The 21,186-nt window shown below is 33.2% G+C and overlaps 2 protein-coding genes and 1 non-coding gene across 3 annotated transcripts; 1 reads left to right on the top strand and 2 right to left on the bottom strand.

Moving 5' to 3' along the window:
• Positions 1-10,621: 10,621 nt before the first annotated feature.
• Positions 10,622-14,115, bottom strand: LOC112707050 (universal stress protein PHOS32). The gene is made up of 3 exons (XM_025758607.2): positions 12,346-14,115; positions 11,019-11,068; positions 10,622-10,864 (listed from the first exon to the last, which is right to left on the bottom strand). The coding sequence occupies exons 1-2, from the start codon at positions 13,055-13,057 to the stop codon at positions 11,061-11,063; spliced, it is 720 nt and encodes a 239-aa protein (XP_025614392.1). The 5' UTR covers positions 13,058-14,115; the 3' UTR covers positions 10,622-10,864; positions 11,019-11,060.
• Positions 14,116-14,866: 751 nt separating this feature from the next.
• LOC140174707 (uncharacterized) lies at positions 14,867-16,453 on the top strand. The gene has a single exon (XM_072200208.1). It carries the CDS (start codon positions 14,867-14,869, stop codon positions 16,451-16,453), a length of 1,587 nt encoding a protein of 528 aa, XP_072056309.1.
• A 4,001-nt stretch (positions 16,454-20,454) lies between these two features.
• LOC112708595 (small nucleolar RNA R71) lies at positions 20,455-20,558 on the bottom strand. Its single transcript, XR_003156447.1, has one exon. It is a non-coding gene; the product is annotated as a small nucleolar RNA R71 (small nucleolar RNA).
• Positions 20,559-21,186: the final 628 nt, after the last annotated feature.

The raw sequence follows: 21,186 nt of genomic DNA on the forward strand, positions 1-21,186 counted from the left end.
TCGTACGGACACGGTGCTACATTCAATTTCTCACCAGGTATACATCAAACGTTAACTTCACAGAGTTGGATCTCTCTAGCAAGTACAGCTACAATTTGACCTAACTTATTCTATAAGTAAATTTAATCTATTTTGACAAAAAAAATCCATATTTATTATTAAAAAAATTACTTTCAGTAATTATTTATTTTATTTTTAGTAGTAATAAAAATAGTTGCTAATATTTTTATTGGTATTTACTCATTAATCATTTTATGTTTTATCGTTAAAAAAATTTAGTAAAAATTATATAATTATTAGTAAAAATATTTTTAGAGACTGCAAAAAGTATATAATTATCATTATAACATGTACTAATAATGACAAATATAGATATATATTCAGGGAAGTTATGTCAAATAATATAAATGTTAAGGATTTGTGTTGTATATATGTTGATTAGTGTTAATTGGTATTTTCTTTGTAGGCATGACGACAAGTAGCAGAGGTGTCATGAGTAGGTCTTGTGGTCATGGTAGAGGGAGGGTTTCCACCGGTACTTAGGGACTTCTCAGCCATCACCCTCTACCCCGATTACTTCGTTGACCATTGTGACGTCACAGACAGGTCTACCGAACTAGCAGTTCATCATAGTCTTAAACATCAACTATGTGACTCATTTTGCTATGCCCACTTCTGCCTCCTACAGCTCCATTGACAGAGTCCGCGGTAGGTGATGCGTCCCAATCAGATGCTCTTCCACTACCGTCTGTCATATGGATAAGGATTTGGCCTGATGACATGCAAATGTGTGTACATACTATTTTAAGGTCTTTTATCCACAATCTATTTTGAATTTGTTAAGTTTTATGTGTTTTTATGTGTTTGCTAATTTTAAGGTTTTCATTGATAGGTTTGCCCCCAAACAACAATGCATGTACATAGGAGATCTCCAATGTGATTAAGTCCATATATCGATATACGTTAACCTATGGTCGAGCTACACGAAAATTCCTGCTAAGACCAGAGAGGGGTGGTTTCAGAAGTGGGGGGTAAGAACCCAATATTATTGAATTAACTATATTTTAACTGTATTTTATTTCGACTAGCTAATGTAGTTGAATTACTTTGTGCATGAGAAATTCATACGGGATAAGAAACATGATATCTTGATTTGCAAGATCTACGACCACCAGATAGCTAGACGACTTTAGTAGATGATGCAAGACGTTCGTCAGGGGTGCGACCACCTCATGATTTGGCTCTGTCCAAATATTAAGAAGGAACTGGATGTACATTTTAGTACTGAGAAGGAGTTCAAGTGTTGCCTTCTGACGAACAGAACTAACAGAGCTTCGTCGAGGTCGTCGAAGTATATCGGTGGGTCGGCGACTTTCATGAAGACGAAGAGCAGGCTGGTATATAGCTTGGTAATCTCTGTTTATCATTACTTGAATTAATTGTTACTTGATTTATTTTATTAGTTGGTTTCAATATGTGTAGTATAAGTCGTTGGAACGTGAGGCGACATTAGCGGAGACCTTCAAATATACCCATACATTGACGTCTAACAAGGAGAGATTTGCTGATGAGCAGTCTACGGATCATTATGTAAGTTTCAATTAATTCTAAGTTCGAAATGTATTCGATTTAAAGTCAATCAACTATCATCCTAATCACAATGTGTGTTACATAGGAGGACTACACGCAGAGATTGGAGGTCGCGTCCAACAATCTCAGCCTAGTGGGGACGATACTGGCTCCAATGTCTCAGTCGTAGATCCTGATAGGGTTTGGTATGAGACCGCCTCTGTCTCCTACAAGAATCATGTCTACGGGTTGGGGTCATTTTCCGCCAGCGGCCTCTGCACCTCCAAATTGGTGGCTTCATCTTTCTCTGCCTCTACCACCAGTCCTGCCGATCCCAAGGAAGTTGTCGACTAGAGGGAGGAGGTGCAAAAGCTCACATAGGAGCTTCACCAATAAGCTAAGCAATCTGAGAAGAGGAACAACAAGCTTCTTGCACGTATAGAAGATACCGTTGCCATCAGGTCGGAGCTAACGGAGAAGCTAGAGCGGCTAGAGTGTTTGCAAGACCAGATGGCGGTATACAACGACCAGATGCATGCTGGAGGCAGCGGCGCTACTTGTGGGGCGCTAACATCAGCACCTAGTCTGCTGCCTCAACAAAGAACAGACGACGACGACGATTGCTGGAATTCGTACAATTTAGGGATTTAATTTATTTTATGTCTATTTCATTGTATTATACTTTTTTAACTTTGTATTATATTCATATCTTTGATATTTAATAAAATGGTTAGTTGATTTATGATAATTTTGAATTTGTGCCCTAATTTTGTAAACAAAAATTTTAATTTGACTACTAATTATGCGCTAAGTGTGCAAAAAAAAAATATGCCGTCAAATTTTCAGTAGAATAATCTGACGGTAATTAGGCGCTATAAAACATAATATGGCACAAAACATAATCCGATGGTATCCAACAGTTTATTTTTGTCACATTAATTGCAAAATTCGACGCAAAATTCGTCGGTAATTAGCGTCAGACAAAATAATCTGCCAATAAAAATTTTTCGGCGTCGTTTATCCCGTCAAATTCAATCTGATGATATTAATTACTGACAAATTTATAATAAATTCAGCGTTAAATCTGACGGTATTTAGCGTTTTTCTTCTAGTGATATCGATGGATCAATACCTGAAAAAGAGCCTTAATAAGGGATAAACAAAAAGACAATAATTAAAATTGAATAGAAAAGATAAATCAAAATTTAAAATAGAAAAATAAAAGGGACAAATTGAAATTGAATATAAAGAGAATCACTCTATTTTTTATTCAATTTCTTGACATAACAAGAAAATAGAGTCACTCAAGTTAATTTGTCCACACTCCACATCATAGTTTAAAAATTGAATAAAAAATAATTACTCAACTTTCTACCCAATTCTTCAATACAATAAGAGAGAGACCTATTCAATCTTACTTGTCCACACACCATAATTTCATTACGAAATTAAAAAATACTCTGACAATCTTCTATTTTCTCTATAACGATTATAACAATTTAAAAGTTTTTTATAACTTCTTATTAAATTAAAATTAAAAAAATTCTAAATCTATTAACATAAAAATTAATTTAATAATTAAATAAATAAAATCAAAATACATAAAATTAAATAATTAAATATTTTAATATTTAAAAATATAAACTAATAACTAAAAAATAATACTTAAATTCTTCCTATTAAGAACATTTCAACCACGTATTATGAGGCTTTGGATTCTCTCACCATATGAGTTAGCTTTTGCTGTAATAATTTTCTTAAAATATTGTAATTCATTATATTGGTGTCGTCATTGAAAATTGGCCAACCAAAAAAGACTACCTATAAAAAAATCTGATCAGTGGATGATTTTAACTGATAAAAGATCGAGTAAAGTACCACTGAATAAAATATCGTATAGTAAATCATTGGGATGCCAACTCTTAAAGAGAGATGCTATGTTATAAATTTTGTGGGACTAATACTTAAAATAGTTTCACATACATGAAGAGCCAACACTTGAAAAAAAGTCTTATAAAATATAAATTCTTTTGTAGTAATAATTTTTTTAAGATTTTGTGGTTCATTACATTATCATAATTATTTGTTTATTTAATCATTCAAAAATAATTAATATAAAACTAATAAAATAAGTTTTTTAATTAATTCCAAACTAATTAAATAATTAAAGACAACACATAACAAATTTAGAGAATGTATATGTACTATTATAGATAAAAAACGAATAACGTCATATCACAAATTATATTCCAATCAATCATTAAAATTAATTATTATATATTTATATATAAATATGTATATTATTTAATTAATTTTTAATATATATTTTAATTTAATTTTAGTATATATAATATTTAATATGATTATCATATAAATACTATTATTTGATCTCTATTATGTTATGTTATTATCGGATCACTTGATATATATCACTTTATAAAATTATTTGATCTCTAGATGTTATGTTGTTATTATCTGATCAGCTGATATATATCACTATAAAATTTTATTATATATAGTTCAATCTCATCTCATACATAATGTATAATTCCATTGTTTATATCATGAGTAATGAAGGGTGGTGATGATATGGATTTACATGACCATAAAACAAAAGAAAATAAATTGATATATGATTCATTTATTAATGCCACCATAGAGATCTTATGGCCCATATTTTGGTGCGAGGTACTAGATATTTTAACTTATGTAGTGTGGAGGATATATAAGTAGCTAGCTCTACTCATATATATGAATTTGACTTATAGAATCAAAAATAGAATATATGTGGTGAATAGGATTGGGCAACTAATTTAAGCCATGCGATTATAATATGTAGCCCCACAATAAAATATGCTTGAAATTTCTCATAACACATAGGAGTGAAGATGAATTAGGCATATGCTTTCGATATATATGCATGCCAAGCCGAGTACACGTCACGCATTTCCTCACTACTTTCCAGCATTGAATGTTAACACATTATGGGAAAGTATTGCAAGGGCTATAAAATTTCACCTCGCATGATGATCGAGAATACATGGTTGAGGAAGCTATATGCTATATGCTTGGCTGAGTTTCTTTGCCACGCGTCCGAGTAAGTAGTGGAGGTTATAATAATAAGACTGACACAGTAACATGCATGATGCATGTATATATGTAGGGGATATATTTCTTTCTAGTAACACCTAGAACATTCTAGTCTCCTTTAGTTTACAAGTTTATACCCTAATTATTATAAATAGATAATTGTTTCATAAATAGTGTTTAATTTCTATAGAGGATTAGGAGCAATCCCGTTAAAATTCTATTCCTAGTCCATGATCATCATATCATTAGAGTGCGTTTGGTTTAGTGTTGGAAACTTCAAACACATATTTAGTTTTTTTTCACTAAGTTTTACTTTTTTTTTTAGCTAATTTTTTTTAATCATAAACACAAACATAATTCCGTAGTGTAACCCACCTTCACCAAAAACTTAAAATTCTAACTATTGTCATTCGCTTTTTTCGTTTAACCATTAACTAAAAAAAATTATTTCTTATCTACTAATTTCTCCTTTATTATTTATATGATAATTTTTATTTTTTATAATATTTATTTTTAATACTCTCTCATTCGTATTATTATTTTTTATAAAATTCTTATTATTTTTGGTTTATATGAGTTTCTTTTATCGCTCTTGTTATTTCTTTTTTATGTAGATTTTTTTATATTGTAATTCTATTAATTTTATTAAAAAGACTAAATTAAATAAAAAAACTAACGTAAAAATAATATTAGCATCATAAGTAATAAAAAAATTCTAACTAAAAAATATTAAGAGTACTAGAAAAAATATTAGAATTTATTTAAAGTATCTAAGATAAAATAATTATTTAAATTTATATCTTTTTTAGTAATTTTTTATCTAAAAGTGATTTTGAATAATATAATCCAAATAATATTTAATTTATTATAATCTATTTTGATATAAATATTGTCAAACATAAATCACATTAATATCAACTCACTTTTAATCAAAATCAAATTTATACAAATTTCCATTTATAAACTTCAATCCAAACACACACTAACTGTTTGTATCATTTTACGGTGCAAGTCAAATCCTTGATAGATTCCGTTTTGTCGACAAAACTTTTACTTATTGTTAGAGACATAACCGGTGATGGATCTAAAAAATTTTAGAAGTGGGGATAAATTAATAAAAAATATTATTAATATATATATTTAGATATTTAAATCTTGAAATGTATTAGTTAGTCAAGTTTCTAATAAATAAATATAATTAACACATCTAAAAGTATATTAATTTAAATATTTTTTCATTTCAATGTTTTGGTAATATTGCATGAATAATATATTTATTATTAATACTAACGTCTAGTCAAGCATCTAATATCCGTCAAATCTTATTTTTATTGATTATTTTTTATATGATACAAAAAAAATAATAACTCAGTATATAGCTAAAAAAATTTATAAAGAGTATAACTCGGATGAATTAGCTAATTTAGAATTTTTATTATTTTTTATTTTGGTGTCTGAATTTTAATTAAAATTATGTGAGAGGGATAAAAAAATTGTAAAAAAAAAATAAAAATTTAAATCAAATAACTACAATTCTCTTTATATATATAGATATGGATAAAATAATATCTTTTTTCTGTTAAACAAATATTCAAATAATTTTTCGATATTTAATTACAAAGTTGACATTTTATAATATTATAGCAAAAACTTTTTCGACGAAAATAATATTAAATATATAAAAAAATTAAATTAAACAAAACAATAAAAAGTAAATAAATGATATATATTATAAAAAAAATTAAATACTAATAATCTCATTTATATTTAAAAGGTTAAGCTTCACTTTAGGTAATTAAATAATTATATTATTATTAGTTATTATTATTATTTGGTTTAAATTTATATAATACAATAATTTTATTATTGTATTAATATCTACACATTATATTTTTTTTTTTGAAGTGTGAAGGCAAATAAATTATTATATTAGGATAATTATCTACATACATATATACTTATTATTGAGTTTTTAAAAATTTAATGGGGGCAATTGCCCCATACTAATACATGTAGATTTATTTTTGAAAGTAATTATTTATATTTTTTTTATCAAAGTAAAGTTTTGAAAAAAGTTGTATTATGATATGATATTAAAATTTTTATGTTCAAAAGATTTAAAATAAATTCGATTTTTGGTAAATTCAAAAAAAAAACCAACATAAAACAAATAAAAGGAAAAAAATTATCTATATAACAATTTAATGTCTTTTGTTTAAGAAAATATGTTAAAAATATAATCATTCATATGTCTTTTTTTTAGCTTAAATTTTTTAAAAAAAAGTATCATGACACTTATCCGTAATTATTGTAATTTACAAAAAAAATATATGACATATACAATAAATCAAAAAAATTTCGGTTACCATTATATAAGTATTTATATAAGAAAAATGTTAGAAAATCAATACTTTTTATTAATATTAATTAATATTTTAGATAAATATTTTATTTTTATATTATTAGAATTTAAGATTTATATTTTAAATTTTAGATATCATAATTAGTCTTTAATATTTAAAATTGACAAGTATTAATAACCAAAAATAATAAACTTTATTAGTCATATAATATTATTCTTTATATAATTATATCCAATAAAAAATTATTTCTACTTATATTTTTGGAGGAGTACTTCTTGTAAAAGCATAACTTAATAATATGTTTGTTTGGTTGTGTTTTTATTTCTTTTTAATAAAAAATATATTTTTTTATCGGCTCACCTTTCAATGCTTGTTAATAAATAAGTAATACTACATTATTAATTTATTACTACAAATTTTATTAATAAAACAAATCTTAACTCTTTTTTATTATATTTTATATTAATATTTTAAATTTTAAATTTTATCTTTAGAATTTAAAATTTAAAATATTATATTTGTTAATTTTAAAAAAACATTACACTCTTTATTTTTTTCATAACAGTTTTTTGTTTAGTCTGTGTTTCTAAAAATAGTGTACACACATATACATATCTGGTAGAAGAAAATTGAACATCCATCCACTTGATCGCTTGTTAGATTTTAGTGTTGATTGCATATAAGACAACATCATTGCGAAGGTGGGAAGATTTGCCCAATCAGCATGCCTAGCATGAGCAAAGATGTGGTAAAAGCTAAGCAGCCAACATTTTCATGTGCCTCACAACACAAAACAAGTGAGTGGCACTACAAATCTTCATGGAATTGGGTTAGTGGCCGAACGAGAGAAAATCATTGTCCATCTTATGTCGTAGATATGATATGATGAAAGCAAGTTAAGCCTTATTTAGCACACTAAGCTAATTTGCCTGCCATATACCAACATAAAAAAATCAAGGAAAATATTTTGTCAAATGTTTAGTTTATGGTAATTTCATTCCAACACTCAACCTATTATTATTGAATTTGGTACTACGATCTTCAATATAACATATATTTTCTTTTCTTTTATTCATTCTTGAATTTTGTTGGTCAAATGGAATGAAATGGGAGGTGATCGGATAAGTTATTATTTCACACTTATTCATCCAAATGTCAGTGTTTCCCAACTCTTATTAATTTTATACAAAGAAATGTGTCAACTCACCACCTTTATCTTACACTACGAGTGAATTTACGTTAGAACCTTGGAATTCCAAAATTATGGTATACATACTGATAGAAGTTGTCAAAGAAGTATTTGCCACAATCCAAGTTTATAAGTTTTTAACTGAAAAACCAATTATGCTTATTATACTTAACTTATTGCAAGGACTTTTCCAGCCCATTCACGTCCATATCAGATGTGACAAAATTCGAGCCTTTTCATTAAAATAGATCTATGGTCAATCATACTTTGAAAAGATAAGGGGGGAAAAAAAAGTCGCAATGCAAATTTAGCCACTCTAATTGATAATAGTTAGGCACAGTTTTTTGCCAAATTTCATCCGTGTTAATGTACTGTTGCACCTTTATGTCATAATTTAGCCGTTGAATCATTGAATTTTCGTTGCCATTTTGCCATTGGATACTTACCTACCTTGGTAGTGAATGGTGAAGTCCTCTTGAGTGTTAACAACCTAACCATTATATTCTTGATGAGTTAATTACCAATTTGGTACCGGAAGATGCTGATAAAAAGTTTCTAAAAAATGTTATCAATAAAATAATTTTTGAATAATTTGAAAATACGATAAAAATAATCAATAAATATAATATATATTTATACGTGACAAAAAAATCTTTGATATTTAGCAAATAACTTATCCTTTTTATTTGATTTTTTTTGACAACTTTTGAATAAATATTTAGGAGGTGCATAAAAAAAAATAGAATAAAATTTAATCTCTAGAATTTTTTTATTTATAAAAAAATTAATCATTCACAATCATAATTTTTTTTTTAAAATTTACTTGACATAAAATTATCAAATTTTATAAATAAAAAATTTATTTCTCTAATAATGCTTAAAAAAACTAAATCAAAATTTAATTTTAGTATTATTTTTTATAATATATTTAATATTTAATTATTTTTATTATATTTTTAAATTTTTTAAAAACTTATTTATTATTAATATCTTTTAAAATTTGTTTTATTAGTGATATGAATTTTTGAATATTATTTTAACAGTTTACTCTATTCTTGAACATAGCTTGCCTAACAGGACAACTGGACAAGCATAAATTATTGTAGTAATGCTAGTTCAAACTTGTTTTTTTAATAAAGACAAGATTTCACGAAAAACATTGAAATGTTGACCACATAAACCAGATCGGTACCTCATAAATGATTCAATTGCAGGACTTTAAGTCAATAAATTACTACTAGCTCTATTCCTCAATTCTACAAGTAAAAGACCCACAAATAGATACTAGTACGACGTATTCAAATCAGTGTGAACTGAAGTTGAGATTCCCTAGTATTAACAAAGTTCAATTTTCACACAAATGAACATGTCATTACTCATTAATTTGGGCTACTGCTATGGTGCACCGCACTTGCCAAAGTGTACCATACAACAAGTCCTACTAGGTAGGGTTGGTTATATGAATCAAACGATGTTATTGAGCTCTATCATGTATTATATCTACAACGAGACTGTTTACATGTAGATCTCGTTTGACCACCTCATGAATGATCTTTTTAGATTTTTCTCTGCCTTTCATCCTTTGTCCATCCTCCATCTCATCTACCCTCCTGACTGGGTGCTCTGTCGGTCACCTTCTCACATGTCCAAACCACCTGAGACGCGATTCTACCATCTTTTTCACAATGGGTGCTACTCCAACTCTCTTCGTTTTTTATTTTATCAAATTGCGTATGACCGCTCATCCATCTCAACATCTTCATCTCTGCCACATTTAACTTATGTTTGTGCTTCCTTTTGACCACCCAACACTCTGTACCATAAAACATAGTCAGTCTTATAGCAGTATTTAAAAATGAACCATACACTGCCCCAATTTTTTTTTTTTTAAATTTGGATTGAATGTGAGATGATCACCTTAAAATAAGGTTGGTTTGTGGGCTTGTAAATATTTATCCTCCTCAATCTGCCTCCACATAACAGGTTTGGCTCGTAACTCCTAAGTGCATCGATTTTTAAATGGCATGATACACCAGCAACGATAAATAGCTAGATACTGAAGTTCAAAGTTAGGCTTTGGTTTGTAGCAAAAAAAAAAAAAAAAAGTTAGGCTTTGCTTGACCAAATAGAAAAAGTTGGGCTTTGAAATTAAGATACTGTTTCTTGATCACCTCCTGCAGTTGTTCTGTGCACATCTTTCTTTCTCCCTTCTTTCTTAATCTAATTTCCTTTTCTTGATTCCTCGTTCGATCCACTTTGTGTAGAGATAGAATTTTGATGGTTATATAGGGATTAGTAATTTAACTTCATAGTTCTTGAGAATTTGTGGCGAGACCTCTCGATAAGAATGTTCAATTCAACTTTCCTTTGACATAAACTTCAGAACGAAACAGGTATTACATAGCTGATATGCCAAATGAGATTTTTTTTTTTTTAGCTTATATAAAATGGTTTCCAAACACTGAAGTTGAAAGATAGCATATTCAAAGCTTTCAATGAAGCATTGAAGCAGTGTCCAAACAAACTTGTACAAAGCATACAAATGCTTAATCAAACAAACAACCGCTTTAAAATGTATAATTTGTCCAAGATGGTTCTCAAATTTCACACGTCCTTCTTCTTCAGGCACATGCCTTAACGCTGTAACTCCTTTCTGAAAAACAAATTGAAGACGCGGTAATTTTAAAGCACAGTTCAATTCATGATAATACATCACAACATTTCAATGGGAGTCAATAACAGCTAACTTCAAAACTTGAGGGTAAAATGTTTAATGATAAAATACAAACGTAATTCATGCATATTACCTGTAGTAAGTAGGATATTGATATTGCTCTCTATTCTTCTTATCAAGTATCTGTTCACACGACAAAAATATATATGTAAAACCCGAGAAAAATTAGTCAAACGTAAATAAATAGATAATTTCATAGTTTGGTGACCTCTTAATAAAAACAACGATATTGATTATGCTTACAACGGGATACAAGACCATGTTAAATTCTTAATGCAGTATAGCCTTGCCTAAGAAAACTTGAACAAAATAAAAAATTATATCTATCAATCTATGAGATACCTCTTTTTTGCAAAAACCTCAGTTTAGGAACCTTTTTGGTTTGTGCTAAATAGCAAATGAATTCAATCCAGCTTCCTAGTGTCTATAGTTTCTAACCAAATAACATTATTTAGTGGAAGTACAATAGAAAAGAATGAAATGATCAGTATCATATATGTTAGACATGATTTTGTAATGAAATATATTCATGAAACACATACTGAGATTTGGATTGACAACTAACAAATATGACCTTGGCTAGCAATGTTTGCATTGTATACTATACTTGAGAATAATATATATCATCCTCATCAGTCCTATGAATTGTAGCCTCATATCAAACCATTTCAAGTAAACCACATTCAAAACTTCCAAAAGTCCAGTGATAATTACTCAGAACTTATATAAAAACTTGCAAAGCAATACACATTTTATTGAATTTAGAATTCAGAATGAGAAAGAGGTCAAGATAATGGAATCAGTCTTCTTATGGAGAGCACCCTGCCCCTTTGATTTTACATGGCTGTATTACCCTTGGTTGTTATCGTGCATAGAATAGTACAGTCCTATATAATTTATCTCCTAAAACATTTGAACATGAACTACTTCAAATGATAGCATACGCATCACCAGTCCTAAGCTGAAGCTAAACAAAAACAACAATAACCAAAAAGCACCACCTAAGTTTAAAAAAGTAAAGGAATACTAATAAATAATGGCATTTCTAACTCCTCCTGATATGATCCTCATCATTTTCAAACTGCAAAATGCAATCTAACCTCAGGCTCAAACTGAAAATTCAATTCCACAAAGAAACCAACCACACCAACCTCAACCCTAGTCATGAATTCTCAAAATCCCCCAAACTGAATTGTTATTTTGACTCAAATAACAATCAGTCATCAATAGCTGCTTTGTACTTTTCAAACATTCAATACATCAGCAACGTTTTTAATGCAAACTCAAGTATTAAACCCTTAAGAATACAGAAACAATCACTTTCATTCTTCTGAATGAATAAGAAAAGCGTTGACTAACAATATTTCTAGTGAACAGAAGCTAAAGTCGAAAGTCCAAACCTTTGTGGTGTTCATCCTGGGCATCATGATACTCCTCAACCTCGTGCTCCTCCTCAGGCACAGGGTGAAGAACCTCCCCTTCATCCACAACCTTGCCCTGAGCACTACCAGCACCACCAAAACCACCGTTACCACCGTCCTTCTCGTCGGGGTACCGCACCACCACAACGGGGCAAACACAGTGATGAACACAGTAATCACTAACACTCCCCAACCTTCCACCCTTGGAAGCTCTCTTGGAAGCACCAAAACCCCTACTCCCCATGATAACAGCACTAAGCCCTAACCTCTCGACCTCCAAGCACAGCCTCTCCTTCATGTCATGGTCCTTCACAATGTGGATCTTGAACGGGATCTTCGCCTCCACCAAGGGTTCCGCAAGGTCACTCGCCTTCGTCGCTGTGAAGTTATCGAAATCCTCCTCCCGCTTCTTCTGCTCTGATTCCGCCGATTCCGAGGATTCCTCTCCGCCGCCGCAGTCGACGGAACCCCAGTCGGCGCCGTAGAGCACGCTCGTGGGACGCACATGCAACAGGATCACGGCGTCTCCAGGGCGGAGGTAGTTCTGTACGGCCCACTGGACGGCGTAGGCGCTCTCGTCGCTGAGATCGACGGCGATGGCGATTTTGCGGTGAGAAGCGGAGGCTGATGCGGCGAAGGGGGAGCGAGGGGAGAGAGTGGGAACCGGACGATCCGGTGATTGCGGCTTCATCACTCTAGTCTTACTACAGAGGGAAACACAAAAAACCTGAAATTACGGTTTTGGTCACCGGTGACAGAACACAGAGAGATTTTCCTCTCTTTTTTTTTTTTTTTAAGTTATTGGAGTGTTTGAGGGAATTGAAATGATAAGGCGAGAAGGTTCTGTTTCTTTTTTCTCCGAGTGACTTCAATAATTTATCAGTTGCTTTCTTCCTTCCCTGCCTTCCCTCTTCACTCTTCATGCGTTAGTCCTAGTCGTCACTTGTCAGCATAGAAGACACTATCCAATGCATCCAGAAGGGTGGATTAATCTTTTTATTCATTTGGCTTATTACCTACCCTTTGGACTTTGCCCTATTCATCTTTCTTTATGTGTTTAATGGAATAATTAATTGCTCATTATATATAAGAATTTATCCATTCCTATCCACTCGTCGGAGTTTCTTATCTTATACAATAAACAAATAATATGTACATGTTACATGAAATAAAATAAGACTAAGAACATGCATTTCGTACAAATATTTTTCTCTTTTCCACTGTAAAAAATATAAAATATGATACAAAGAAAATGTTGTGAAGGGAAGGGGGAAAGATAATCATAAAAATCATATTTTAATTACCCATTCGCGGGGCCTGGTTGATATATTATTGTAAATTATTTAATTTGTCATTACATAAACCATGGATTGTTTATGTTTAAGTCCATCATGGAAAGCTCGCGAATTTCCTGGTTCCAAGTTAGTCATAACGCCAAAATAATTAAATAAACAAACAAATTTGTTAATGTTGTGCAAAAAATATTTGTTTTCTTTTAACGGAAAAGGCTAAGAAGAACAAATTAAACAAGCAAAGCGAATTCAATAAGGCTAGCAAGCTCAGAGGACCATGGAAAACAGACAGTCAAACGATGAAAACGATACCTATTAGGCTATTAATGAATAATTGAGGGGTTAAAGAGCATACATGACTAACATTTGTTTGCTATCAGTTAGGCCATAGAGGATTCATGCATGGTTCAATTTTGTTGATGTAACATCATAAAATGCGACTCAAATAGTGTTTGTTAAGTACAATGAACACAAGCGCCTGTTATCAAGAGCATTTTTCAGTCACAGCTGTTTTAAGTACTATTGTATCATTAGTTGAATCTGACCTTTCTTTTACATCCATAGTCATCCACGGCCTACTTGATACGGCATTAAATATTAATTGAGTTAATATTCATACAAGTTCGAAAGTTACACTTGCAATATTTAAATTTCAATTTATTTTTTTTTTGGTGACTAAAATTTCAATTTATTTAATTTGATTTCTCAATTTAGCACTCATAATTCACATTGATATGACCAGTAAACATCGGTTACGAGTTATGAGCTCGGCAACGCATGATCCTCGGCAACCGACCCTTTTTCTGAAGGATAGCATTAATCATTGCTTGTAACGTCAGATACACAATCAATTCTCAGACGTTACAACCTCATCCGTTCGGATACACAATCAATTCTCAGACGTTACAACCTCGTCCACATGGATATAAAGGAACGAGGAAACAACCAAAGGTAAGATCATCTTTTGATGAAAGCATTCACATCACATATTACTCTACTAACTTAAGCATCGGAGTGCCTTTGCAGGTACCCGACCCCCCGCTCCAACCGACCGACGTATATTATACTCACCAGGGAGGAATCGCCGACCTACGTCAAAGAACCGAGTTATACCTCCACCTCATTCAGGCAAGAACAGATTGGCGCTAGAAGGAGGGCCTTCGTGTGAAATTTCCTTCCACGAGCCCTTGAAACCCTGACATTTGACAATGGCCGATGTCCCTCCCCCCACCCCGTCCGAACTTCTCCGGATGGTAACCGAGCTCCAGCAGGCGAATCAACGCATGGCTGAAGCAAACCAGCGCATGACGGAAGAAAACCAAAGAATGCAACAACAGATTCAACAATTGGCTAACGCCAGACTGGAACATAACAATGATCGTCGCGAGCGCCAGGAAAATGATGACCGACGCTCCGAACCGACTCATGTCTCGGAAACACCCCAAGACAACGATGCTGACAATCGGGACGAGGAGGCGATACCCGAGGATGATGATGACCAGCCCGACAACTCGGCGGGGCCTTTTACGGCCGACATCATGAATTTCCAACTACCACGACAATTCACGTTACCGACAACACTAACCCCATACGATGGGCTAGGGGATCCTAAGCAGCACATTAAAAAATTTAGATCTATTATGATTGTCAATGGGGCATCCGACCCCATTTTATGTCGTTGTTTTCCTTCCTTTTTAGACGGACCCGCGCTTGACTGGTTTTGCTCTTTGCCTGCAGATTCCATTTCACGCTTTCAGGAGCTAGCAAAGCAATTCGAACAACATTTTGCAGCATCGGCAATTTACTTGCATGATTCCGACTATCTGACTACAATCAAACAGGGTCCACAGGAAAGTCTGAAGGATTATATTACCCGTTTCACGAAAGTGGCCATGCAAATTCCTGATCTACACCCAGAGGTCCACCTGCATGCAATTAAAAGCGGCCTCCGACCTGGCAAATTCCAAGAAACAATTGCAGTGGCCAAGCCAAAGACCTTGGCCGAGTTTAGGGAGAAAGCTAAGGGGCAAATAGATATCGAAGAGCTTCGACAGGCCCGACGAGCAGAAAAGTCTCCCTTCATGAAAGATGAGGATAAACCTCGGGAGAGCAAGAAAAACTTTAAGCTTGTGCCACGATACGAGTCCTACACTCAGTTCAACACCAAAAGGGACGACATTATCAAAGAAATTTTAAACTCCAAGCTCATCAAGCCACCCCGTAAAGCCGGCAACTACCCCGAGCCAAAGAACGTAGACAAATCGAAGTACTGCAGTTTTCACCAAAAGCATGGTCACACTACAGATGAATGTGTGATCGCCAAGGATCTATTAGAACGCTTGGCGCGGCAAGGACACCTTGATAAATTCATTGCAGGACATATGCAGAAACGTCCAAGCTCCGACCAACCCGCGACAATTTCATCATCCAAGGAAAAGGACAAAGCACCAGCTCAGCCCAGAGGAGTCATTAACTGCATTTCAGGAGGATATGCCGGTGGAGGAGAAACAAACTCGGCAAGAAAACGGACATACCAGGCCATGTTGGCGGTCGAACACTCTTCTGTCCAATATCAACCAACCCCAGACATCCCTGAGATGACTTTTGGTTGTTCTGATTTTAAGTCAAACCATATGAACTATGATGATCCTGTGGTGATCTCAATTCAGTTGGGAGACCTTATTGTCCGGAAAGTGCTGCTTGATCCTGGGAGCAGCGCCGATGTACTATTCTTCACTACATTCCAGAAAATGAAGCTCAGCACCCATATCATGCAAACTTACTCAGGAGATTGATGAGCGGATAATTTATACGCTTTTTGGCATTGTTTTCATATAGTTTTTAGTAAGTTTGAGCTACTTTTAGGGATGTTTTCATTAGTTTTTATGTTAAATTCACATTTCTGGACTTTACTATGAGTTTGTGTGTTTTTCTGTGATTTCAGGTAAATTCTGACTGAAATTGAGGGATTTGAGCAAAACTCTGAAGAAGGCTGACAAAAGGACTGCTGATGCTGTTGGATTCTGACCTCCCTGCACTCGGAATGGATTTTCTGGAGCTACAGAACTCCAATTGGCGCGCTCTCAACGGCGTTGGAAAGTAGACATCCAGGGCTTTCCAGCAATATATAATAGTCCATACTTTATTCGAAGAATGACGACGTAACTTGGCGTTGAACGCCAAGTACACGCTGCTGTCTAGAGTTAAACGCCAGAAAAACGTCATGATCCGGAGTTGAACGCCCAAAACACGTCATAACTCAGAGTTCAACGCCAAGAAATGCCTTAGCACGTGAATTCCTCAAGCTCAGCCCAAGCACACACCAAGTGGGCCCCGGAAGTGGATTTATGCATCAATTACTTACTCATGTAAACCCTAGTAGCTAGTCTAGTATATATAGGACATTTATCTATTGTATTAGACATCTTTTGACCATCTTTTGACCACTTTAAGTCTTTCATTATTTGGTCACTTGATCATGGAGAGGGCTGGCCATTCGGCCATGCCTGAACCTTTTGCTTATGTATTTTCAACGGTGGAGTTTCTGCACACCATAGATTAAGGGTGTGGAGCTCTGCTGTACCTCAAGTATTAATGAAATTCTATCTTCTTTTATTCAATTCTCTTTTATTCTTATTCCAAGATATTCATTCGTACCCAAGAACATGATGAATGTTATGAGTCAGATTACCCTCATTATCATTCTCACTTATGAATGCGCGTGATTGACAACCATGTCCGTTCTACATGCAACAGAGCTTGAATGCGTATCTCTTAGATTCCCCAACAGAATCTTCGTGGTATAAGTTAGATAGTTGGCGGCATTCATCTGGATCCGGAAAGTCCAACCTTGTCTGTGGTGTTCCGAGTAGGATCCTGGGAGTCCGGAAAGTCCAACCTTGTCTGTGGTGTTCCGAGTAGGATTCCGATCATGAATGACCGTGACGTGCTTCAAACTTTAACCTGCTGGGCGTTGGTGACAGTAGGAGCGGGAACCAACCGGTGATTAGCCGTACTGTGACAGAGTGCGTTAGCATAGTTTTCACTGCGAGGATGGGATGTAGCCATCAGCCATGGGTGATGCCTCCAGACTGGTTAGCTGTGCGAGTGACAGCCGCACAGGTTATTTCCCCGTGAGGAATGAAAGTAGCCACAGTTGATGGTGAACCCCTATACAAAGCTTGCCATGGAAAGGAGTAAGAAGGATTGAGTAGAAGGAGTAGGAGAGCAGGCGTCCAAGAGCTCTACAGCATCTCCATCCGCTTATCTGAAATTCCCACCAATGAATCTGCATAAGTGTTCTATCCCTTTTATTATTTATTTCTTTTTATTATTCCTATCCTCAAACCCATAAATAATGTTTAATTTGCCTGACTGAGATTTACAAGGTGACCATAGCTTGCTTCATACCAACAATCTCTGTGGATTCGACCCTTACTCACGTAAGGTTATTACTTGGACGACCCAGTACACTTGCTGGCTAGTTGAACGAGATTGTGAAGGAAATAAACAATGTCCTCAGAGTATACATCTTTTATAAATCCAATTACAAGAAAAAAGGGAATCACAATTTCGTCCACCAAGTTTTTGGCGCCGTTGCCGGGGATTATTTGAATTACAATTACGTGCAACCACAGCACCAAGTTTTTAATCCGGCAACAACACCAAGTTTTTGGCGCCGTTGCCGGGGATTATTTGAATTACAATTACGTGCAACCACAGCACCAAGTTTTTAATCCGGCAACAACACCAAGTTTTTGGCGCCGTTGCCGGGGATTGTTCGAGTATGGACAACTGACGGTTCATCTTGTTGCTCAGATTAGGTAATTTTCTTTTCAAAAATCTTTTTCAAAATTTTTCTTTTATTTTTCGTTTTTCCAAACTATGTTTTTCGAAAAAATTAATAAAAATACAAAAAAATTAGAAAATCATAAAAATCAAAAATATTTTGTGTTTCTTGTTTGAATCTTGTGTTAATTTTTAAGTTTGGTGTCAAGTGCATGCTTTTAAAATTTTTCTTGCATTGTTTTCGAAAATTCATGCTTTCATAGTATTCTTCATGATCTTCAAGTTGTTCTTGACAAGTTCTCTTGTTTGATCTTGATGATTTCTTGTTTTGTGTCTTTTGTTGTTTTTCATGAGCATTTTTGCATTCATATTTTCCATGCATTAAAAATTTCTAAGTTTGGTGTCTTGCATGTTTTCTTTGCATTAAAGATTTTTCAAAATTATGTTCTTGATGTTCATCATGATCTTCATAGTGTTCTTGGTGTTCATCTTGACATTCATAGCATTCTTGCATGCATCTTGTGTCTTGATCCAAAATTTTCATGTTTTGGGTCATTTTTGTGTTTTTCTTTAAAAATTCAAAAATAAAAAAAATATCTTTTCCTTATTTCCCTCTAAAATTTCGAAATTTTGGGTTGACTTGGTCAAAAATTTTCAAAATTAGTTGTTTCTTACAAGTCAAGTCAAAATTTCAATTTTAAAAATCTTATCTTTTCAAAGTCTTTTTCAAAAATCATATCTTTTTCATTTTTTTTAATTTTCGAAAATTTCAAAATTATTTTTCAAAATATTTTCAAAATCTTTTTCTTATCTTTTTATCAAATTTTCGAAAAATTAGCTAACAATTAATGTGATTGGTTCAAAAATTTGAAGTTTGTTACTTTCTTGTTAAGAAAGGTTCAATCTTTAAGTTCTAGAATCTTATCTTGTAGTTTCTTGTTAGTTAAGTCAATTTTAAAATTAAATCTTTTTCAAATATCTTTTTCAAATATATCTTTTTATCTTTTATCTTATCTTTTTCAAAATTTGATTTCAAAATATCTTATCTAACTTCTTATCTTCTTATCTTTTTCAAAAATTGATTTCAAAGTCTTTTTCAATCAACTAACCAACTTTTTATTTGTTTCTTATCTTTTTCAAAACCACCTAACTACTCTTCCCTCTCTAATTTTCGAAAATTCTCCCTCTCTTTTTCAAAAATTCTTTTTGTTTTAAATTTTAATTTTAATCTCATCTTATCTTTAATTTTCGAAAATCACTAACCATTTTTTCAAAATTATTTTCGAAAATTTCTCTTCTCTTTTCTTATTCTATTTAATTATTTAATTACTAACACTTCTCTTCACCTCTCTTCATCCAAATCCGAACCTCCTCCTTCATTCTTCTACCCCTTTCTTCTTCTACTAACATAAGGGAATCTCTATACTGTGACATAGAGGATTCCTCTTTCTTTTCCTGTTTTCTTCTCTTTCTTATGAGCAGGAACAAGGATAAAGGCACTCTTGTTGAAGCTGATCCAGAACCTGAAAGGACTCTGAAGAGAAAATTAAGAGAAGCTAAATTACAACAATCCAGAGGCAACCTTTTAGAAAATTTCGAACAAGAGGAAGAGATGGCCGAAAATAATAATAATAATGTAAGGAGAATGCTTGGTGATTTCACAAAGCCAACATCCAAGTTTGATGGAAGAAGCATCTCCATTCCTGCCATTGGAGCCAATAACTTTGAGCTTAAGCCTCAACTAGTTGCATTAATGCAACAAAACTGCAAGTTTTATGGACTTCCATCTGAAGATCCTTATCAGTTTTTAACTGAATTCTTGCAAGTCTGTGATACTGTAAAGACGAATGGAGTTAATCCTGAAGTCTACAGACTCATGCTTTTCCCTTTTGCTGTAAGAGACAGAGCTAGAATATGGTTGGATTCACAACCTAAGGATAGCCTGGACTCTTGGGATAAGCTGGTCACTGCCTTCTTAGATAAATTCTTTCCTCCTCAAAAGCTGAGCAAGCTGAGAGTGGATGTTCAAACTTTCAAACAAAAAGATGGTGAATCCCTCTATGAAGCTTGGGAAAGATACAAGCAGCTGACCAAGAGATGTCCATCTGACATGTTTTCAGAATGGACCCTATTAGATATATTCTATTATGGTCTCTCTGAATTTTCGAAAATGTCACTGGACCATTCTGCAGGTGGATCTATTCACCTGAAGAAAACGCCTGAAGAGGCTCAAGAACTCATTGACATGGTTGCAAACAACCAGTTCATGTATACCTCTGAGAGGAATTCCGTGAATAATAGGGTCCCTCAGAAGAAGGGAGTTCTTGAAATTGATGCTCTGAATGCCATACTGGCTCAGAACAAAGTGTTGACTCAACAGGTCAACATGATCTCTCAAAATCTGAATGGATTGCAACATGCATCCAACAGTACTAGAGAGGTAGCTTCTGAAGAAGCTTATGATCCTGAGAACCCTGCCATGGCAGAGGTTAATTATCTGGGTGAACCATATGGAAATACCTATAACCCATCATGGAGAAATCATCCAAATTTCTCCTGGAAGGATCAACAAAAACCTCAACAAGGTTTTAACAATGGTGGACGCAATAGGCTGAATAATAGTAAGCCATATCCATCATCTTCTCAGCAACAGACAGAGAACTCTGAACAAAATAATTCTAATTTAGCTAATATAGTCTCTGATCTGTCAAAGGCCACCTTCAGTTTCATGAATGAAACA

Source organism: Arachis hypogaea, chromosome 8, assembly GCF_003086295.3.
Source record: "Arachis hypogaea cultivar Tifrunner chromosome 8, arahy.Tifrunner.gnm2.J5K5, whole genome shotgun sequence".
Lineage (NCBI taxonomy): Eukaryota > Viridiplantae > Streptophyta > Magnoliopsida > Fabales > Fabaceae > Arachis > Arachis hypogaea.